The sequence below is a fragment of the Ischnura elegans genome, chromosome X (assembly GCF_921293095.1).
Source record: "Ischnura elegans chromosome X, ioIscEleg1.1, whole genome shotgun sequence".
NCBI classification, from domain to species: Eukaryota; Metazoa; Arthropoda; class Insecta; order Odonata; family Coenagrionidae; genus Ischnura; species Ischnura elegans.
Genome location: NC_060259.1, coordinates 118,535,082 through 118,559,355, shown reverse-complemented (window position 1 = coordinate 118,559,355; position 24,274 = coordinate 118,535,082). Strand labels below are relative to the sequence as shown.

Genomic DNA, 24,274 nt, shown 5'->3' with positions numbered 1-24,274 from the left:
TTGTTGTTTTCACTTGTTCTAAGTTGAGTTCTTGCAATTTCAGACCTCGCGCAGCGGCAGTTCCGAGAGCGTAACTGCATTAGGATGGCCGTGTTAGCAGCGTTCGAATTCTCACTGATATCACGGCGGAGGGATACTCCGTCGCATCGGGCTGACGACGGATGTGGCGGAGGGAGCACCGCTAGGGCGCGCTAGGGGAATGGAGGGGAAGGAGACGGATGACGAAGCGAAGCCTGTCCAAGCCTGTCCGGAGGCGGCATATTGGATGCGAGCCCTGGCCTGAGCACACGCATGGTCGTGTTGTACCTGTGCAAATAAATGTGTAAAGCCGAGTCTCATGTCATTTTCAAAAGATCTAACAATATCAAAAATAGCTGAAGTGTGCAATGTAACTAAATAGCAAGTAAAGCAAGCTCGAGATCTGAGGAAAAGGAAAGGTATACTTCCAGATGTGTCCTGGAAAGAAGGAAAACAGCTAGCTGATAATATCAAAATAGGTGTAATTAAATTTTAAATTCAGTATGTGTTTGTATGGAACACCAGAATATTACGCTTATGCTAGATGTACTTCCTTCAGTTAAAATGGAATACAAAGATGCAATGAAATGCATAGTTTGTGACATTGGTTACAATCGGAGTATGGTGCACAGGTGTGAGCAGTGCCCAGGTAAAAAGCAGCTGCGTGAATTGCTATGCAACCATTTAGCTAAGTAGTTATCAGATGATTTAACTCTTACTGATTTTCAGAGGACACATACAGATCATACAATAACTGAGAATGTACAAGTAAATGTAAATGATTTTATAGACCGGCTTTATGGTGAAAGATGTTAAAATTAATCATTTTACTGCTGTATTTCAGGCCAAATTTTTTAGAAGAATTGAATATTGATAAGGTCATAATTTTACTTGACTTTGGTGAGAATTTCTCTTTCATTGTGCAAGATGCCGTTCAGGGATTTTTCTGGGACAACCGATAGGCAACAGATCATCCACTTGTTATCTATCATAAAGTTGATGAAAATGTGTCCTACATGACCTTGTGCATCATCAGTGACTGCTTGGATCACGATGCAGTAGCAGTATATCCCCTATGAATGAGCCATGCCAATGTATAAGAATGTATAAAATTTTGAAACAGTTTTACAAATTTTTTTCATAGGAGATGCCTTTATCAGATAAGTAATTAAGTTTATTAAGGAGATATTTTTTGGCATTGCAAAATGCAAATATTTTAGTGACAGAACTGCAAGCCAGCATAAAAATTCAAAAATATAAAAAATATATGCTTGCATTAATCAGGCTTTGATTTGTCAGCAGAATGGCATTTTTTGCCACAAGTCATAAAAAAAGTGTATGTGATGAATCGGGGGAACGGTAAAATGTTTACCTACAAGAGCCTGTTTACAACAACCCAGTGGACGAAACATTTTATCAGTGTGTGACTTGAGTGAGTTGATAAAAATGTTGAAGGCATAAAAACATCATATGTTTCCAGTGATGATGTAGAGATTTGGAAACAAAAATTGAACATGCAGTTTTAAAACTCTAAAACAATTAAGGGACAAGACCTCCTCACTAAAACATTTCAATCAGTGAAAATGAGTAACAATTCAGTGGACGTTCTCTGCCCAAGTTCAGAGTGCCAAGAAAAGTTGATTTAATAAAAAGATAAATAAAAGCATGTGCCAAGAACATTATTAAAAACCGTGGAACTTATGTCACCACGGTATATAAAAGCAGATGGTACATTGGCTGTGTAATTCAAACAGTTGAGGATGCTTACCATCAGGCTTAAGAGGTTAGAGGTATGTACTTATCCTTCAAATAGGTACATATTCAACCAGTTTTTGCCTAATTGCAAATATCTAGTAAATCCATATATTTGCTAAAATGTTTCCATTTTATACTATTTGGAAATTAAAAATAGATTACCAGCTAAATTTAAAGAATGGTAGGGGTTTACAGGAACTTTGATACTCAAATACAACTCCCCTTTTGGGGGATGCCCTGAAACATAAGTGCTGTAGCCCGCCATTTTACAACCATCATTAAAATAAATCATAGAAGCACTATCCATCATGGGAGCAACTTCAGGTTTAATTTTCCTGAAAGAGGGAGTATAGTGCAAGTTATATTAAAAAACTCAGTCACCTAATTGGTGTCCTTTTTTGTTATTAGAAGTTGAAAAAGTGGCATTTTTCAACAAAAAACATTAGCGGAATGATGATTTTCATAAGATTTATTAACAAATAAATCCAAAATTACCCAAAACCTCACTCTATATTAAAGTTGGTGGTCTTTACCATGCTTACAGAGATTTTTATGGCTTTCATTTGATATATGTGATTTTTACAAGTATTTGAAAATGTCACTTTTTTGACGAAATTTGTCAAAAGTGCAATTTTTGAACATTTATAGAAAAAAAGTTTTCAAGTGAAAATCGTTGTGATAGGATTTTTTAAAACTATAGCAGCATGTTTATATCCTCTAAAATTTTTACTAGCTTCACTCATTTGGTTTAGGTTGTACAGGTGCACAAATATGGTAGTTTTGAATAATTTGACTGGTGTGCAGAATTTGTGTGTGCCTCATTGACGTCAAACACTCATATCTTGGAAAATACTTGCAATGGGTCTTTAATATTTTGGATTTTTCTTAACTAAGGTTGAAACTAACAACAGGGGAAAAATTATCAAAATCTGAGATGGTGAGTGTGGGACCCCCCAAAAATTGGTTGAGTTGACATGGAATGACCCTATAGCGTATGGTGTTACGGCTATTTATAATTTGGAATTAGAACTGCGATTTTAATGGCTTCTTACCAGCCGCAGGTTTGATCCTTTTGTATTCACCTGATCCATTACCCAATTGGTAAAACGTAAAATAATATTTCATAAAGAAAACAAAGCGTAAATAATTGCAGAAGATCATATGTGGCGTAAATAATAAATATTAATTACCCTGTTGAAATGAGAAGACTCCTCAATTAATTGATCACATTTGTGATGAAGAGTTGATGGATTTCGATCAAAAACATTAGTAATACTGGCATTTTTAATTGATACTATGGTTTAAAAGCCGTCGATAATTGCGCCTTCACAGAAACAACAGCATCGAGTGCTGCGCATTATTATTCCGTGAAGGCGGGAAGGCAGTGAAAGCATTTGTTGTCAACGAGAGGAATGCTGAATATTCACGTAAGGTTTATTTTCACTATGCCAGTTTATTTTTTGCAATGGTTTAAATCTTATAACTGTTAAATGAGTTCTAAATTGCAGTGGGTATATTCGAATGATTCAAATATGGTGTTGAAATAATGTGATATAGTAGTGTCTGTTTAATTTTGATGGTAAACGTTTCTTTTTTCTGTCATACAGCCGTGGTGTCGATTCAATTTTTAAATCAGTGGTTTTCCAAGAAAAATATTGCTGAAATTGCAGCTATCCTCTGAATTCCCTTATTAGGCACATGGTAAGTACGTACTTAAATCGAAAGACATCTTTTCATCTCTGGTGGTAACTTTTTTAATCTCTAGTTAAACTTGGCAGTATTTAATCATCTATCCGATTGTTATACTAAAAAAATACTCTAATGATAAGACTACGACGGCATTATGGTTCCTTACACCACTTGGAGTCACCGTATACACTTAATGTTTATGTGGCTCCGTAGCTGAGTAGGATTACTTCACGCAAATTTGATGCACTGAAGTTATGGGGGGGATTCGAACCTGAGCCAATTGTATTTTTTTTATTTTGTGAAAGGTCAATTGATAACATCAACACAATAGTTTACTCAATAAAAAAATTACCACCAAATTTTTTAAGCGACTAATTTTTTTTAAAATAATGACTCAATCTGCCTTAATACATTTATTTCTAAACAAACTTATTCAAAGAGTGGAAATAAGCAGGGGAAGTGGCAGAGGTTGTAATTTGTCCTTGCTACTGTCGAATTTCCATTGATAAAAATCTGTACTCATATTGTGGACAATACTCAATAAATAGCCAGATACACTCGTGTGAAATCAGAATGATAGCCGTAGATCATGATGTTTGAAACTCTATCGATAACACTGATCAACCAAAAAATAATTTTTCCTATTCTAGCCATATGTTTTGCTAATCCTCTGGTATTTTTCGGGCTGATTCCGAAACTGGGCCCAGATGTTTTCTATCGCATTGAGTTTTTTTAGGGCAATCGGATTCAAAGGAGTTTAAGTAAATAAATAAAATAATGTGAAAAATGGGTACTCACTCGTAATTTTCTCGCATATTTAGCTTCTGACGAATCCCTTTTCAGTGTCCACCGCTAATCTGATAATATGTTTCTGAACTTTTCATGGTGCTGTTCGTGCATCAGTGAAATATTCTGGTGGAAACATATCGTGTTGAGCACTAACGGCGCCAAGGTATGTAGGATGTTTAGCCATTGTGGTGATATTTAGCCATTCTCTCTCCTAGAAAACCTTCAAATGCATTTTTGAATGACTTCCACGAATTTTTTTTGTTGAACTCTTTTTGTCAAAATTCCGAATTCTTCAGCACTTATTCAAAAAAAAAAATCTGTGGCCCAATAAAAAATCCTTCTATTATCTGTTTTTCACTGATTTTTTGGACATTTGTTTCAAATATGTAAAACCTGCACCATTTTTACACATATCTTTTACTAAATTTTTAAAAATCCCTAATTTAATACTTAGAGGTAGCAAAATAATGTTTTTAGGATCGTAAAAAGATGAAAAGGACATTTTTGAATCCAGTGACGAGTGCTTAAGTTATAGCCAATCTTTTTTCAAGCAATGATTTTTTCTGTCTCTGCTATCCCAATCGTGGAAGAAGCAATAATATTTTGGTGCAGTGAAACTGTATGCCTAGTAAAATGCAGCTACTTCTAATTTTCCACAAATTTTGGGTACTGAAAAATTTACTGCCTATTCTAGTAAGATTCTTTTATGTCGGTTCCATGAGCTAATGCTTTGGAGGGAAGTTCAATTCCATTATGTTAAAAAACAGCCTTTAAATGACGTTAAAGGAATCAATGAACTGAATGATCATCTGTGTTATATTCAAAACTAAGAGTACCCATAACAGAGAGAACATCATTGCAAAACTTAACTTTTGTTATCATGAGAAAAAATTATTTGAATTCGTCATTGAGAGGTGGATGCATAGAAAGTTTTGTATTTGGATCCAGCAAATTCCAACCCATCAATTGTGATCTTAAGATTTCTCTCTGCTTTTTAGACAAATTTAAGTTGCGCAATAGATCACTTAAATACTCTTTTGTCATAAAATGAGGTGTATCAGAAATGTTTGGTCCAAAAATTGGGTCTTTCGAGTTTTCGAATCCATAATTCTCAGATACTTTCTGAATATTCGCTAAGATCAACATTTTGTGTGGTTCCACCACTGGTAAATTTTTCAAGTGTGGGGTTGATTCTAGGTTGTTTGGATCTTTTACAGTGCGTTTTGACTGTGGTGTTATTCCTTTAATTTCTGTTTCACAAAAATAGATTTCAGAAATATGATCCTTAGCTTCCCGTCGAATCATGAGGACGGAAAAATTCATATGACATTTTCCATCAGTCCAACCAGTGAGAAGCCTTTCACACCTGCTACATATCGCAGAAGACTCCGATCCTGTATCCAGGTCACCCAACGGACAGTCATAATAAAGTCTAAAACACTGTCTCAAAAAGGTAATATTCCTCCTTTTAGCCTTCAAAGTAATTTCACCGCACACGTAGTAAAAGTAATCGTGGTAGTTCACGCACTGTTTAGGCCCATTCCCCCTTTTAAAAATGTCTGCCAAAAAAGTATGGCTTGTAAATTTTTTCAAATGGTGTTTTGTGATTGTCTACTTGTAGGGAACCAATGAAAAAAATTCAGGATAATTAAAAATGCTGAACAACATGGCCTCGGTGATTTGAAACGGACTGACCCCATGATGAAAGCTAAGACATTTCATAACGATTACAATGTAATAAGCTGACATTTCCTGCGAGCAACAAATTTCTAAAACCGTCTGCAGATGAAAAACACACGTCTTTACGCGCCGACAGTCACATACTTATTTGGAGTGGAAGCTGATTATGCATTGCATAAAAAAAAATGATAGGTTACTGCAAGTTTAATTATATATTTTGTTGGGACAGGAAGGCATGCTCTCGTAGGACAACATGTTATGACAGGAAATTATTATTTTTACCTGTTCATGCTATTATGATATATATATGAAATAAATTACTACTTTTGTAAAAGAAAAAACATACATTCAGCTGTCCCAATGAAACTAGACGTGATGGAAATAATCCCTGCCCAGATTCCAAATCAGCCAAAAAATACGTCTAAGACCATCCAACGACGCGTCCTGGAGACGTCGCGACGTCTCCAGGACAAAATCTTTGTTCACCAGTGTGGGAAGTTATGTAATTAAAAGCAACAATGCTTTTCTTCCAATAGGAGTGCGAAATACAAATATATCCAAGGATTAAGTTGAAGTAAATTGATACATGAAATCTTTCACCCTTAAAAAAGGACGAAAGGGTAATTGTGTGACCTCGGCTAGGGCCCATGATAGGGGGTCCTCCACCGGAAGATTTTGGGAAATCGCACGCCTACAAATGGATTTTGACGCTATTCTGGCTCTTAAAATTTAGATTCAAGTTAATAAAAAGTATCAATTTTGTAAATAAAAATACTAAGAAAAATGAAAATTACATAGCTTAAAAATTTAGATAGGTGTGATGGTTCTATTATCTATTTAGAATATTTGTACCTAAAAACCGCACTGAAATATAAAAATCCTCCAGAATAACTTTCGAATAACCCTTTCAAAAAGCATAAGGTTCTCTTTTATCTTCTAAAACCTTTATTTCATTATTTTTTTACAAACTTTGCATGCCGATTAAGCTGTAAATAAAGCTGTAGATAAAAATAATCTAAGCTTAGAATTTTATAATTGTTAAAAATAATTTGATATTAATCGACCTTTCACAAAATAAAAAAATCATTTGGTTCGGATTCGAATACCTCCCGATAACTTCAGTGTATCATATGCGCGTGAAGTAATCCTACTCAGCTACGGAATCACATAAACATTCCGTGTTCACGGTGAGTCCAAATATGAATCTGAAGAGAGGAAATCCTCGCCACGGAGCTCGCAAGAAAACACTTCGAAGGCCCAACATGAGCGTGGACGTGAGTTTCCTCAGCGAATTCTATCCGCTAGGGCATTTCAGCCTGTAGTTTCACTCCTTTCTCGCTAGCCCGGTCGACCCCACGTCAGTCCTCGTTGGCTATTGCTGGCGTACCGGTGAGAGATGCAGGCTAACTTATGTGCCAACCTTCTAAGTTTTTATCGACCCTACCACATAAGTTAAGTGGGACTCGTGGGTGTCTACATACTTTTGAAAACGATAGTACATTTTCTGGCAGCTTTCCCAGTCGTTTTTCGCCCTTTCTCGGAGCACACCCTACACCTCTTTCGAGCCTTCTTTTGTCCTGATGGTGCGGGAATTTTTTCAGTGAAATGCTTTTCAGATATTCTAGTTATCTCGGCTCTGGCGTTTTCAAGGGGCGATTCGTCTTCCAATGTAACTAACTCCGAACAAATTTTTTGCGTAAAATAGGTGACTGCAACGGATGTTTGGCTTAACTGATTGTGGCATTTGTCACTCCCACGTGGAAGTATCCCAGTACTGGGCCGGTTCCGGGCCGATTCTGGGCCATTACTGGGCCAGCTCCAAGCGGTACTGGGCTGGTTCCGGCCTAGTGCTATAATAAAATTTGAATAAAATAATCTCAATTGGAAAAAAACATTTTAAAGATTTATTTAAAGTCATATAATTCGGTTACATAGAAAGATTTATGGGCAAAAAAAGATAGTAATTAAGAATTAATATTTCATTTAATAGACGTATTTACGTTTGCCTTTGCAGCTTTTCGAATTTCGCACAATCTCGTGCACAATTACTTCTTGACATAACTGTGATCTTCCACCTTTATATTTCCTGCTCTCGCGTCGTGTTCTGCATATAGTCTGAAAATGAAGGATGGAGAAAGAATAAAAGCATTGAAATATCTTTATCCTCTCCATTAATTTACTATCACTATTGTTTTGACTTTCATGGTTTCATTAGTGTTGAGATTACTGTGTATGCAATAACCAACGAAACATAAACTAACCTGTAATTATACTCAGCCCAAAGCTTAATCGGCCCCAATAAAATTACGTAATAGCTTATTAAAGGCAGTTTTTTAGACTAAGGCCTTTAAGGTGATTCATCGAAGCACCAGTGATGGCATACGGCCCAGCTATTAATAGGATTATAGTTGTTTTAAAGAACTTACTTCTAAGGAAGTTTGGTCCAATGGTGTCAGCAACCCACACATTTACAGCTCCAGCTGGAAGAATTTGTTCACAAGGCAAACTGGTATATTTACGGGAGAGTAATCCTTGATGATTTTCTCCACGGGTCTCCGAGGAGCCTTTCTTCTTTGAGGACGATACCTAGCCATGTTGACACACGCACACCACAAGCGAGACTGAACCAGACTGAACGATCTATCTACACCGGAAGTAGCGACGCGACGCTGGCTCGAAAGTGGGAGTGGGATAAGGACCGAAAACTGACGTTACCATATGGCATTTACTCTAAAATTGAAAAAAGTGATTTTCCCGTAAGCTCTATGGTTATTCTAGAGAGCGTACGGGAGTGAAATTTTTCGAAGTCCAGAGAATCCAAGATGGCGCTGAGGTCAATGACAAAAGACAATGCGCTACGCGCATGGAAATGAAAGAATGATTCAGATGACGTATAATGCACTATTCATCAACCTTTAACTTCCTCACTAGACCAAACTTCCATGAAATAAACATGTAAAATAGTATTATTCACTGTAAGATCTCAGTTAAAATTGTTGATAATTTTTATTCTGTGAAAACGCAATAAATACATTAAAAATGTATATTTATAACTTTTCGTTGAAGCATGTTTTTAAAATTATATGGCAAAAATTGAAGGTTTAATATCTGTACATGCATTAATTTCCCAATCTGGACTGGAGATACTGGCCCAGTTTTGGCGTTTCTGGCCCAGTACCGGTCGGCCATCCAGTACCGGTCGGTTCTGGTCCAGCACTGGCCGTTTCTGGTCCAGTACTGGCCGGTTCTGGGCCAGTACTGGCCGGTTATAGTCCAGTACTGGCCGGTTCTGGTCCAGTACTGGCCGGTTCTAGTCCATTACTGGTTTGATACCGGCCGGTTCTGGCCCAGTACTGGCCGGTTCTTGTCAAGTACTGGCCGGTTCTTGTCAAGTACTGGCCGGTTCTGATCCAGTACTGGTTTATCACCGGCCGGTTCTGGTCCAGTACTGGTTTATCACCGGCCGGTTCTGGCCCAGTACCGGCCGGTTCTGTTACAGTACTGAATCAATACTGGTCGGTTCTGGCCCAGTACTGGCCGGTTCTGGTCCAGTAATGAATTAATACTGGCCCAGTACTGGCCGGTTCTGGCCCAGTATTGGCCGGTTCTGGTCCAGTACTGGATTAATACTGACCCAGTATAAATCCAGTACTTGACCAGCATATATCCAGTACTGGACCAGAAAATTTTTCCACATGGGGCTGCCATAACTATTAGGTGGAATACCAGCTTACGCCACCACTTCACTGATCGATGATCCAGGGCACCGTAACTCATTAGTTGATCAATTAGATCTACACCAAATTTTTTCTTGTTATAGTGTATTACTATCGCAGGTTTAGTTTTCTCCCTTCCTCTGCGATCTTTGAAAGTGATCATGTCACTTGTATGTCGAGTGGAGAGCAGAAACACATCACGTTTGTCTTTCCAACGCTGGACTAATATATTTTCATGTCGCGCGAAAACATGCTATCCATGTGATAGGCGAGCATTTTTTATTGCCAATGGAATCCCCGCCCTATTTTTCATGATAGTACCTACTAATCCCGTTTGAAGGCTTTCCAATTCACGGGCCAGGGCTTGTGTAAAATCGGTCTGTATATAATGTGTGACCCTTTTTAGCAAGCGTAGCCAAAAGTCTCTTGACTATAGCCAATCCAGAGTTTTCCTGGCCATGAAACACATCCACATTCCAAACAAAACCACTGCTTGCTTCTGGGAGCATGTAGAGTTTTATGCCATATTTGCTTGGCTTCTGAGGCATGTACACTTTGTAGCAAAACCTACCACGAAAGGGACAAATTCCCTCATCTACAGTTATATCCTCCGCAGGTTGGTAGGATTTTTGAAATTTATTTCGAAAATCCTCGAGCAATGGACGCACTTTGAATAGGGGGTCGTGACGGTCTACGCGTTTTTCAATGAATAATTGGTTGTCCGCAAGATGGAAATTTCCTAAGATTGCAAGTAATCTATCTCTAGAAAAAACACCAGGACAGAAGCCACACGCCAAGACGGGATCAGTACTCCAATGATCATGGATACGAGGACGTTTGCTAAAGCTCATGTGCATTATAACGGCAAGAAACTTTTTTACGTCACCTTGAGTCACTGTTTTCCAGGATTGCAATCTGCTTTTTGCGGATAGTAAGTTCCCTCTCCTCAGTTTTGCAATTCTTTGCCTTGCATATAAGTTCGTGTGTTCCTTGATACAATTTATCAAATCAATGTCGAAAAATGTTCAAAAAATCATCATCTCACTTGAACTATTTAGCCCAGTACATATTTGATTTCACACCATAGTCACCAGTGAAGATTACATACTTCAAAGATGGAAAGATTATCGTTAGAATAGAGGCTCGAAAAGAAGCTAAGTTCCATATTGTAGCCGTTGCCGTTTGGCTAGGTACATGGTGAAGTAAAGAGGCATTTACGAGGTAGGGAAGGCTTGCGTAAATTATGAAGGGTCTAATAAATAATGTAAAGTGTTTTTTTTATGTTATGTAAATGATTATGTAATTTTGTGTGAATGTGTGTGTGAATGCAAAATGACGAATGAATGACCAGATTTTGTATTTTCCCGTCCCCCACAATCCCTCCCAAAATTCTCCCGTCTACGAAGTGGAAAGTTCCGGTGCGTACGTGATGCGTAGCGGGTTTCTCCTCATCCCACTGTGAAGCCAGAACACCTGCGTACGGAGATGATGAAATCCTCCAACCCCCACCCTCCACAGAAACCACCCCTCCTCCCCTACGGAAGAATAGCCGAGAAAACCCGATGTCCGGGGTTTTTTCCGCTCACCCATCCCACTCCCAGAAAGTGGCTATATAAGCGAATTGCGGACAACGTGCAAGGATCATTCTACTGAAGATATCGGCCGGAGGCTCTGCACAACCAACCATCCCATTCTGTCAGGAGAGAGAAAGAGAGAGAGGCAGCCCAGCGTGGAAAAAGACGCGAGTATTAAACGGCGGTGACTTTGGAAAGAGGAGATAAGACGGTATCTTCCGAGCACGCGCAGCAGAAGACGTCAATCCACGGCGCCAACACAGGAGTTCTCTCATCCTACAGCAATACTTGTCGCAGCATCGAGCCAGCCGAGGAAATCTTCTCCACCAACAAATCAGCGAGTGATAAGTACTCTAGCCACCAATATCCCCAAATTTTCAACAAAATCAGAAGAGTCCCACTCCCCATTCCCCTCTTTCTTCCGTTCAAGAGAAGAAGAACAGTGATACTTTCCCATACATTTTTTTTTATATTTTTTTTTTAGTTCCCCCGTGTCCCCGTGTGTGTGTGAATGATTAATGGTAGTTTGTAGGACAATAAGAATTTATTTGAAATTGGCGTTTGTAATTTTTCAAGCATTTTTATTATATTTCACGCCAACAATTGTAATCAGGGTTTATTTTATTTTCTGTCATTTGTTAATTAATGTTATTAGGTTCATAACTGGCCAGTAGCAGTAATTTAATTTGTGTTATTCAAAAGATTAATTCATTTATGTATTTTGTGAGACATTTTCTAATTGGAGTGCTCATTAAACGTGTTGGAATTGTAAACGGTTACGTAAGCTTTCATTATTTCGTACGCGCCAGCCTCCATTCAGCAAGTGAACCTACCCCAAATTATCTTTCCCTTTCTTTTCCCATCCCTCCATTTCCCCTAGCCATCGAACCCCGGCTCGCTCACCTTGAGCAATCCCTCCAAACCATCCTCCCCCACCCCTCAGAAAGTGAACCCGGACGGACGACGGAAAGGTGGGTTACACATAATTGGCGACCGAACGCGGGGCATTGTTAGATGGGAAGGCGGTTGCTACGATTTCACTGTTAGGTTGCGTCACAGTTCCGATTCGTTCCCGAGCTATTTTGCTTTGAAGTGTTTTATTTTTCCAACAGGTTGTGTGATTTTTCTCTGTCCGCGTAGTTCAAATCTGAATCTGAGATCCCGAATTCATTGTCCATTACGATATTTTGTCCGCGAATCCCAGTTTATTGTAGTGTCCTCCCAATTTTTTTCAGTGATTTGCCTAAGTAATTTAGAACGTAATGGATCACAAGGGCAAGAGTTTTCAGATTTATAGGGAGCCAAGTACCTATAATGAAGACGAGTCGGAGGGAGAGAAGTCGGTAGGGGTAGTTGATATTTCCAGTGATGAAGGTGACCCTATCGTAGGAGGTGGTGAATCAGAGAGTAGGCCGGAAGGTGAAGCTTCAGGAGGTGCAGAAAACCCGAGTGATATGCAGAAATTATTTGATTTGCTCGCAGGGGTGAAGGGTGAAATTACTAAACAGGCAGAAGAGAGCAGGAGTAATTTAGCAGAAATGAAGAGTGAAATGACTAAGCAAACGGAAGAGAGTAGGAAGCAAGCCGAGAAACTTGACAGACAGGCAGATGAGACCCGAAGTAGCTTAGCGGAGATGAAGACTGAAATTGCCAAACAAGCCGAAAAACTTGATAAGCAGGCTGAAGAGAGTAGGAATAATTTCGCGGGATTGAGAGAAGAAATCAATGAGAAATTTAATACACAGGCAGAAAAGTTTGAGAATAATTGGGCTAAAATTAAAGAGGAGATTAATGAAGTCAGGGAGGAAGGTGAGAGAACCCGTGAGAAATTAGAAAACAGCATGGATAGAAAGATTGATGATGTAAAGGGGGTGATGAGAGTCCGTGTTGAAGAAGTAAAGAAAGAGTTGGTAGAAAACATCGAGGATAAGATTGAGGAGGTGAAGAGGGAAATCACTGATGTAGTCGATGAAAGAATAGTGGGGGTAACGAAAAGTACAGCGCAACAGGGTAAGAAATTAGAGGATGTCATCAATGAGATTTCTAACCTACACGTAGGAGGAACTAACCCCACCACTAGTTCAGCTTTCCCCAACCCTCCGTCAAATCTCAAATTCCGAGGGAGATCTTACGAGCACCCAGTGGCATTCATGAGAGGGGTAGAGAATCATTATTCTATTTATGCCATTCCTCAGCGGTTGAGAACCCGTTTATTTTACCAGATGTTAGAGGATGCGGCCAAAGAATGGGCCGATGCCATATTTCCCTTCCCACAGGAAATGGAGGAGTTAAGAAAGATGTTCTATGACAGATTTTGGGGTAAGGAACATCAAGTCAATTACAAATTGAGAGTGATGACGGGAAGTTATAGGCGTGCGCCCGGCAACAGTATGCAGGAGTATGCAACGAGAAAAATTGCCGCAATAAGACTTTGTGAACCACCCGTAGATGAGGAGGAGACGGTAGCCCTTTTAATTCGCCAATTCCCTCCCTATGCCCAAGACTTGTTGAGGGGAACCGACGTCTCGACATTCGAGAGGCTTGTTTTTATGCTGGGACGGTTCGACCAATCTCAAGGTGACGGAGGCAAGCCAGAAAGTGGGTCGCCGAAGGTAAACAGCATGCAAGTGAGTGAACGCCGCCGACCCTATTCAATGGGGCACAGTAAAAGCGATAACAGAGGGTGGCATCAAATTAGAGAGGACGCTCTGAGGGAGAGAAACGAAACCATTAGGGGAGTAAACTCAGTCAGTGGGTCAACTCAACAAACAACCCCGCCTCCCTTATTTCCAACCCCACCTCCCTCACTTCCAACCCCACCCCCATCGGGAAACGCGTGGAGTTTGGGCTGAAGAGCCTCCTCTGCCCAAACCAACCAAGTTCAACGATGGAGGTACCCATTCTATCTTTCCGTGAGGTGAACGACCCATTGACGTCAGAACCATACCTTGCTGGCGAGAGTGAGTGTAGGAATTGTCCCGAAGTATGTTTGTCATGTTTTGGACATGCAGTTATCGCGCTAGTTGATACGGGGAGCCAAGTATCCGCGATTTCTGAGGAAGAATTAATGCATATGACGAGTCAAGGTGTAGAAGTACCAACCCTACCCATTAATCGTACCCGTATTATAGGGGCGGACCGACACAGGTCATCACCAATAACAAAACAAGTTTTGTTAAGTATTACCTTGGGAAATCGAGAATGTGATGTTGTATGTTTAGTGGTAAAAAAGTTAATCAGCCCCATCATACTTGGAATTGATTTTTTAAGGCAATTTAGAGCCGTCATTGATTTGCCACGTAATTCCATTGTATTAAAATTCCCAGACGATAAAATCGTGGTGCAAGAATTTGAAGAGGGGAGCGATAAAGATTGTATAATTCCTCATAAACTTTCCCAATGTTATTTTTTTTCCTTCCCTCCCATCCATACCCTCCGATTTATAATTTTGTTCCTATTTTGGAACGTTTGTTCGCGAGTCGCGATGTTTTTTTTTTCTCTTCTTCCTTATTGTGCGTAAATACTTTCCGTATTTCCTCTTCTGAAGAGGGGGGCACATGTAGCCGTTGCCGTTTGGCTAGGTACATGGTGAAGTAAAGAGGCATTTACGAGGTAGGGAAGGCTTGCGTAAATTATGAAGGGTCTAATAAATAATGTAAAGTGTTTTTTTATGTTATGTAAATGATTATGTTATTTTGTGTGAATGTATGTGTGAATGCAAAATGACGAATGAATGACCAGATTTTGTATTTTCCCGTCCCCCACAATCCCTCCCAAAATTCTCCCGTCTACGAAGTGGAAAGTTCCGGTGCGTACGTGATGCGTAGCAGGTTTCTCCCCATCCCACTGTGAAGCCAGAACACCTGCGTACGGAGATGATGAAATCCTCCAACCCCCACCCTCCACAGAAACCACCCCTCCTCCCCTACGGAAGAATAGCCGAGAAAACCCGATGTCCGGGTTTTTTTCCGCTCACCCATCCCACTCCCAGAAAGTGGCTATATAAGCGAATTGCGGACAACGTGCAAGGATCATTCTACTGAAGATATCGGCCGGAGGCTCTGCACAACCAACCATCCCATTCTGTCAGGAGAGAGAAAGAGAGAGGCAGCCCAGCGTGGAAAAAGACGCGAGTATTAAACGGCGGTGACTTTGGAAAGAGGAGATAAGACGGTATCTTCCGAGCACGCGCAGCAGAAGACGTCAATCCACGGCGCCAACACAGGAGTTCTCTCATCCTACAGCAATACTTGTCGCAGCATCGAGCCAGCCGAGGAAATCTTCTCCACCAACAAATCAGCGAGTGATAAGTACTCTAGCCACCAATATCCCCAAATTTTCAACAAAATCAGAAGAGTCCCACTCCCCATTCCCCTCTTTCTTCCGTTCAAGAGAAGAAGAACAGTGATACTTTCCCATACATTTTTTTTTATATTTTTTTTTTGAGTTCCCCCGTGTCCTCGTGTGTGTGTGAATGATTAATGGTAGTTTGTAGGACAATAAGAATTTATTTGAAATTGGCGTTTATAATTTTTCAAGCATTTTTATTATATTTCACGCCAACAATTGTAATCAGGGTTTATTTTATTTTCTGTCATTTGTTAATTAATGTTATTAGGTTCATAACTGGCCAGTAGCAGTAATTTAATTTGTGTTATTCAAAAGATTAATTCATTTATGTATTTTGTGAGACATTTTCTAATTGAAGTGCTCATTAAACGTGTTGGAATTGTAAACGGTTACGTAAGCTTTCATTATTTCGTACGCGCCAGCCTCCATTCAGCAAGTGAACCTACCCCAAATTATCTTTCCCTTTCTTTTCCCATCCCTCCATTTCCCCTAGCCATCGAACCCCGGCTCGCTCACCTTGAGCAATCCCTCCAAACCATCCTCCCCCACCCCTCAGAAAGTGAACCCGGACGGATGACGGAAAGGTGGGTTACAATATCCTAAATAAAAACCTTGGGAACTGCATCAATATCACTCCAAATATCTCCCGGGCCCGCTCCTCTGTTAGTTGACCGTCTTCCTCTAGGTGCACCCCTACGATTTCACATTGTTTTTTGAGCTTCTCCTCGCTTACTTAGCTGTTGCACCATTTCTGGTTCGTTCATACCTTCAGAGTCTAATATTAAATATCATATGAACAATGAAAAACAGTAATCGTACGAATAAATGTTGCGCAAAAGATATATAAAAGAAGTCAAAAAAAGGTCACGCGGGTTGCGTTACTATACGCTAGAAATGGAAATTACCTCTTGAACTATCTTTGCTGGGCATGTAATCATCATCGCAATCTGAGTCATCAAAATCACTTTCACTATCATCGCTGTCGAAACAATTCAACGCATTGGCAATGTCTTCGTCGGCGAGATTTCGCTCCATGATCACTGGCGAAAGAACGCACGAATGACAAACGAGGTAGGGATTTCCAAACCTTCAGACAAATTTTGTCTTGAAGGAGAAAAAATATGATGAAATATATGACTTTGTGGCATTAACTTCACCTATAAGAGCAAATGCATGAATCCGAGTAATACCAGCTGCGTAACTTTGAGGCGGGAGCCGCCACAATGTAAACAAAATGCCCGTCGTAATATTACGCCTCCCGCAAATTCTGCAACACCTCGCGCCGCATAATATTAAGCGGTTAGCACTCAAAGTGTTAAAAGTCTTAGCAGACATAAGTTGTACACCAGTGAGCTTTTATGATCACAATTGCTCAAATTTAGCACTATCTTTGTATTTTCCTTCGATTGTATCTCCTAACGTTAAAAACGATAATGATTATTTTAAGAAAATAAGACTTGGTTTAATTCGTAATCCTGAAGTATGTATGTGATGTATTTAGTGCACGAACGCTTTAATACTCTCTCATGTATTCATGAGATTTGGCTGAGCAGACTTCTTTATGAATTTGCAAGTCTCATTCTCCTGTAAGTAGAATTAATTACCAGTGAATGTTCGTGCTGAAAATACATTATCAGCCTTTAAGAGAGCCATTTATAATTATTTACTGTTGCCATTCCTGAATGAAATATGAAATCTAATTCCTTTATTCAACTTTAAACTAAATTATGGACTCAATTTAAAGTTGAATGATACTTCTTGCTTTTTTATTACTATTTTTTAATATAATGTACTTTAAAGTCTTTAAAAATCTTCGCAAGTCTAAAAGGGTATTAGTCGGTCGATCTTGAATAAAAAGTACCTTTGAGGATAGGTTATTTGTTGGAAAAGGTATTGTCATTTGCACTCGAATGAGATGAAGTCAATCTTGGAGGGTGCCTACTCCAAATTGCAAGACAATGAAAAATACAGTGTTGTTTCTAATTGTTGAGTCTAGATGATACCGTTTGTGTTTCCTTTGACTGCCACCAGGAGGTGAACCCATCGTCGCCAGCCGAGGAGGCCGGACTTCGAGCTTTCGAGGATTACATTATCGGAGCTGACTCGGTTCTTCACAAGAGCGGTAAACATTTTGTGGGGTGATTGGGGGCCCCAGTCGAGATAAAAGTTAATAAAAAGTAGTGATTTCTCAAGAAAAAATGTTGTGAGAATGCATAGCTTGTAAAATTTTCTAATTTATCCTGGTTCTAGTATCCATTTTTTGAATTTTTTCCTTGAAACTCCACTGAAATATAAAAAGCCTCTAAAATAACAAAGGACATGAGTCGGTTCCTAAATTTTTTTGGTTCTCGGTACTGGTCCGATTCTCTCCCATTGGTTCTCGATACTCGGCTCCAAGGATAAACTATTATTATCTGAATTAATGGCAAATTTTGATGAACAACAACAAGAAGTCAATGACAATAATTTCACTTAAGAATTAAATCAGCAGGAAAGCTCTGTAGAAAAAATCTTAAGATTGTCTCCATAATTTTATTTTCCTAGTAAAAAAAAGTTTAAATAACACGTTGTTAAAGAATGCATGATCGACCAATGTGTCACATTACATCAGGCAGCCACACTTTCTTTCTCCAGGTTTTGACTTTAAAAATTCAACATTTTTACCCTATTTATTCTTTTCTGGTAGAAATATTGCGTGCAGTACCAAACAGGCATTCACTGAAAACAGTAGGGGTTGAATGTTGGTGGTGGTTTTCGGGAATTGCTGCGTATGTAACATTTTCACATTCAACGTTTCACTCCTCCTACTGGGAGCGTTATCAAGAGAATGGGAGGGAAGCCGTTGTCGTCCTGAGCTTATAAATGTTTCGTTACCCATTGTTGACCCGATTTTGAATTTTAGGCGATAGCTGTTGGTCATTGCAGGCATCCCCCGAGTTACGTTTGTCTTGACGTACGTAAATCTGTACTTATGTAAGTGATAACCGTATTTCAAATGATTACGTTAATTTTCGAATGCGAGCGCGAAGAAATAGATATTCGCTCGTACAACCTATGGTAGAAAAAATATCGATTGGTTATCGAGTTTTTTTACGTGCTAAAAATAACAAAGTGACCCATATTTGTCATTCCTCGAAGGAATTTTCATTAATTTCTGCAGAAAAATCGCTTATAAATCCCAAGTCAGCAATCAACAGGAAAATTTGCAGTTCTAACGATGGATGTGGTTGCGCTCATTCCTGTATGATACAACTTGTTATACAGGATGCTCACCCGAACTCCGACTTTCTACTATTTAAAATTTGTATCCTTAAGTTTGGACATTTCCATCTGTGGCATTAAAAGAAAATGAAGTTCAAGCAGAAATCTTTATTGTGTAAAAGAATTGTTTAGTACCCACGTAACGGCATTGAAATTTTGAGTGGTGGCAATGAACGCCACGAAAAAGTTTAGAAAAAGTTGACACACGATATTAATTGTGTAATTGTTTACATGTTTCTGGCGGAAGATTTTATTAAGCTGCATTTTCTCGTTCTCTCATATTGTGTGCATCTGTAAATGAATATTGCGTCATTGAAAGCTTTTCCCCACTAACTTTGTTGCACTTTAATGGTGGAGTTGGCTGAATAAAAGCTCACTTTTAATTAGCTTCGTGCTTTGGAAATACTCTTCGATGTTTCCAGCGAAGTAAATATTGAAATGATGATATTTTCACGTTATTTTATTGTGATATGAGACAGTGAAAGTATGTTTCCGTGCGTGAAAGATTGAGTGTATGTGTGTGTGAATGTATCTAAGAATATAGTTATTCACTGGTATTTTTTGTGTGTTATTTGCTCGTAATCCTAGACACTCCTACTACGTGTATTTACTGTGGCAGTGAAACCACCAGATTCATCGATCAACGTAATATATAAAAGGCAGAAGATATAATGATTATAGGTAGGTAGACAATGCATTCTTTGGGCCCTTAGATCGCAGTATAACATAATACTACTACTTCCTTGGCACTACAGCCCGGTATGGGCTTTGGCCTCCCTCAAGACGCCTGTCCATTCTCTCCTGTTCTGCACTTTCTCCCACCATCTGACAATCCTCATTGCCTTTATGTCATCTTCCACATCCTGCATCCATCTTTTCCTCGGTCTTCCTCTTTTTCTCTTTCCATCCATATTTCCATGTAGAATCTTCTTAGGCACCCTTTCTTCACTCATTCTTTTTACATGACCTAGCCAAGCTAGCCGTTGGGTCTTCACAAACCTCACTATGTCTTCGCCTCGGATAATATTTTCTATTTCCTTGTTTGTTCTTATCCTCCAAGTTACCCCATCTGTCACGGGACCATATATCTTTCACAAAAGCTTCCATTCAAATATCCGCAGAGCTTGCTCGTTTCCAGTGGAGATGCTCCACGTTTCTGCTCCATATGTCACGACCGGTCTGATAAGTGTCTTATAGATCTTGAATTTCATCTCCTTAGATAGAAGAGTTGACTTCAGGAGCTTAATATTAGCAAAGTAAGCCCTATTTCTAGCCATTATCCTCTTGTTGATCTCTTCTGTCATTGAGTTCTTACAGTTTAAATTAGTACCAAGGTAGCTGAAATATTTTACATTTTCAAAGTTGTACTGCCCAAATGTAACGTTTTGAGTCCATCTTCTGTCTTCCGTGGTCGACATTCTCATGTATTTGGTTTTTCTCTCATTTATTCTGAGCCCTATATTCTTACTCTTCTGTTCTAAGATTTTGAATATTTCTTATAACATAATGAATCAATTTAAGTATTCAGTTTAGTAATGTAGCGTTGAGATACGTACTTTCCTGAATCCACGCGATTGGTCAACTCTGGGAATAATATTATGCATTTTGATTGGCAATGCTCGAGATGCAACTCTCAGACTATATTAATGTTTATCAATTTTGTATCTAATAACGTAAGAATACGCAGTAGAATTCATGAATATGGCAGTGAATTGAATGAAACTTCACCGAGAATTTACCGCGCATTTCTTCGCTGAGAATTTCACCGCGCCGATCGAAATCTCTGAAGCACTAACTCAAAGGTTCGACTTACGTAAATTTCGACTTACGCAGAGTCTGCCGGAACGCATCTCTTACATAACTCGGGGGATGCCTGTATATTGGGCCAGGAACCCTCTCCATATGCTAATGATGCAGGCCTTTTCGAAACTCTAACCCGCCGAGCCAAAATCGTGTTTGATGCGGAGCATATCAGTGGTGAAATGCTACACCTTATGTGGGCACTGAAAGGTAATGGTTACAGTGTCTCATTCATAAAAAGAGCGATGAAAGAAAGACACCCGCCTCAAGATGACGACCACAAGGGGAAGAATTAACATATGATAAACTTCCATACATCTCCGGGGTCACTGATAGAATCGCTAGGATCCTTCAAAAAGGCTACATGAAGACTCACTTCCGCACGGTGAAGAAAATTCAAAATATCCTACCTTCACCGAAGGATAGCCATCCTCCCCTTCAATCCATGGGAGTGTATGAGGTTCCCTGCTGCTGCGCCAGAAGCTACATGGGACAGAGCCAGCGTTCAATCACCCAAAGGCTTAAAGAGCACGAAAGAGCGTTAAAATTACATCAGTGGGACGCATCAGCTGTCGCTGAACATTAGGCCTCCAGCCCTGGGCATAGAATAATGTTTAACGTTACATGGGTATTGGCGGAGACGGTAGAATATCATCAGCGTCTTATGCGTGAATCCATCGAGATAGCGAAAAGGCCTAATAACTTTAATAGGGAGGATGGATATATAACCTCAGCCACACAGGGAGAGGGTTCCTGGCCCAATCTAATGACCGACGGCTATCGCCTAAAATTCAAAATAGGGTCAACGATGGGTAACGAAACATGTATAAGCTCAGGACGAGAACGGTTTCCCTCCCATTGATAACATTCCCAGTGGGAGGAGTGAAACGTTGAATGTGAAAATGTTACGTACGCAGCAATTCCCGAAAACCACCACCAACATTGATAAAAGAATCTGTGAAAATCTTCATACGAAAAGTAGTGGTTGAATTTGATTGGCCACGCGAAATATGCTCAGAGCACAGTTTACACACTTCATAGCATCAGGATCTATAGTGAAACTCCCCCAACATCTGATGACATCATCCGTTAATTTGTTGTAACTAGTGAGTCAGTTCAAAATATGTTCTGTATTCTGCGATGTAGCTTAAATTGTTACTTTAATTGACAACTCACTTGCATGCTTCACTGTCACAGTTCCTACAACCTCAACAATAAACTGCCCGATACGCCGCTACAGCGACACCATGGATAAACTGAGCAGACGTGAATTAAAGCATAGTTGCAATGCAGTGTTGCATTCTGCAGGATAACAACACTTTTCTTTGCCTTGCATAGGTTTATCAACTTTCGAACAATTTCTGGGAACATATCTTGCTTGTATGTCGAAGATTTACTGTATGTGTACGTGATTCAATCGTAACACCACTTTCACTTGAAACGATTTTCCGCTGGTCGCCGTATATTGCAGTCCACACTGCGTTGCTGAGAGTCGTATTTTCTGAGCACCGCCTGAATATCACGTGAACGGCAGCTGGCAAGAAGTCGTTTCGTCTGAAAGCGGCCTCAATGTAGCATTGTCTGTACAGTTAAACTTCGATTTTACGCACTTTGATTTTACATCAAGTCTCGTTTTTACGCAGCGACACTCAAGTCCGGCCGGAAAGTATAGGGAATTGCAATGGTGAAACTTCGATTTTACATCTTTTCTTGATTTTACGCAGCTTTCTTTCGACTTTTTTTGAAAATCCCGATTGGAGCAATATGAAGTTAGGTTATTCATTCGTCTCAATGAGTAGCAAAAATGAATACAGGAACGGTTGAAATGACGTTGCGCTGTTGAACGAGAAACTAAAAACATCGCGAATCTAATTATTGTTTCTTCCTGCGTCTTCTCAGTAATATTTCAGTCTCCTTTACGAACGCAAATATCTCTCTTAGTTCAAATTTGCCGTTGAAGGATATCGAAACCTAAAACATACGGCAATCGCCGTGTATGCGTAACTACTTTTGATTAAGGCAGATGATCGCCGGAGATATTAACATTATCACCTTTCGTTTATTATTCGACTTATTGTTGGGAGCTGTTTATAACCAATTGATTGTAATTACAGTAGATGATCGTTTATCCAGAATTATGAACTACGGAATATCTAGCCCTAACGGAAAGTTTTCTAGAATTTTGCCAATGCTATGTTTTCCGTCGCCCCGGCGAAATATAACGGTGAGATGATCCATTAAAAATCCTCCCGTGCCAAAATTTTGGCTTCCAAGGTGATCCAAAAAAAGTCGTACTTCTGGTATGGACGTAAGTCGATGGTGATTCAAAACGATGATAAAAGCAGCATGCGTTCCCTCATTCCGCGGGCTAACCCCACATCTGCGGGGACGAGTCTTAGAGAATGGAGGTGAGGGAAAGTTAATTGCGCGGCGCGCTTATCAAAGCTGACTCAACTTGTATCGCATTGTCAGTGGGTTTAAATGAAAGATGGTTGAAACTTACACCCCGCCAGGTGGCAAGCGTTTATTTTTAACGGAACGGGAGTTAATCCCTCGGAGAATAACTCGCGTCGTCAATCGTCATGTAATCATTGAAGTAACCCAGAGAAGTCAAACTCAAGACGTGAGTGTTAAGGCAGTCCCTTTAACTGAGGAATGGCTTAGCACCATTAAATCGAATTACAAAAAGAGTCCGGTGTTGTTTTCAGATATGGGGAAGCAAAATATTACGTGAAGATGAGTCACACAGCTTGTGAGTCGAAGGTCCCGGCGCTGAATCTGCGGAAGAATGCCGACAGAGAAGCTATACCCGGTAGATCCTATCTACTGGTGCTAAAATTTCATGGGAAAATGCTTTTTTCCGGTGTTTAGATCACTTTTTAAAAAAAAGTGATCTAAACACCGGATGTGGTTAAATGGATTTCCTGAAAACTGCTTTTAGTGAGATTATTTTCGAAAATTAGCTTCTCTGCGAGCATCTAGTATCACCATTCCAAAATTTCTCCTGGGTAACAGAAGTAATCTTAGTGCCAGAAATGTTAGCAATTCAACAATGGGAAACATTGTTCAGGAATGCAACATTGTTTCTCTTAAGGTAACATGTCATCTGTGGTGTTGCTTGTGAGTAAATAAGATTATTAGGCTTCATTTTCTTGCCTCCAAATGAGTAATTGAATCGGGGAAACATGTGACGCGATTGAAAAGGATTTCATGCTCCTTTACTATGAAACCTCACGTGTGAGACTTTCTGGTTCTGTTTCTGGCCTAAATCAGAACTGTACTAAAGTGTATTACTAAGCGTTCTAAAAATAATGAGCAAGTGTTATCCTGGAAACTATACTCCAACTCAATACCAACTCTTGATTTTACACACTTTGATTTTACACAGTGCCCATATTTCAGTCCCTCCAACTGCGTAAAATCAAAGTTTTACTGTATTTGATGCGGTAGAAATTTGAACCAAGAAGGGGCAGTACCGAGAGCCATGTAGCGGAACCGACTCATCGCTAAAAATACCTACGTAACCGTTGTGAGTAGTCGTTTCAGAAAAGCATCAGGGTCTCTTCTATCTTCTTAACACTTTATTTAATTTATTTTTATATGATATTGATACCCTGAGTATGTTATAAATAAAACAAGAAA

General features: G+C 39.6%; 1 protein-coding gene and 1 long non-coding RNA gene across 16 annotated transcripts in view; one reads left to right on the top strand and one right to left on the bottom strand.

Moving 5' to 3' along the window:
* The window catches only part of LOC124170548 (Golgi reassembly-stacking protein 1-like), an 89,390-nt gene that overhangs the window by 1,662 nt on the left and 63,454 nt on the right, over window positions 1–24,274 (top strand). For 6 of the 15 annotated variants that reach the window (XR_006867490.1, XR_006867489.1, XR_006867494.1 and 3 more), the window contains exons 1-3: window positions 3,106–3,200; window positions 3,381–3,474; window positions 17,603–17,693. Coding sequence is in view for 3 of the 15 variants with exons in the window: in XM_046549346.1 (XP_046405302.1) it covers window positions 3,472–3,474; window positions 17,603–17,693 (94 nt within the window). In the remaining 12 variants the exon portion in view is untranslated. Of the gene's footprint in view, window positions 1–43; window positions 1,809–3,104; window positions 3,201–3,258; window positions 3,281–3,380; window positions 3,475–4,383; window positions 4,415–4,795; window positions 5,705–17,602; window positions 17,694–24,274 lie in introns of those variants that run through there. The other 9 variants (XR_006867500.1, XR_006867493.1, XM_046549347.1 and 6 more) reach the window with 8 other exon arrangements.
* Window positions 7,813–9,202, bottom strand: LOC124170551. Its single transcript, XR_006867504.1, has 2 exons — window positions 8,358–9,202; window positions 7,813–8,046 (listed from the first exon to the last, which is right to left on the bottom strand). It is a non-coding gene; the product is annotated as an uncharacterized LOC124170551 (long non-coding RNA).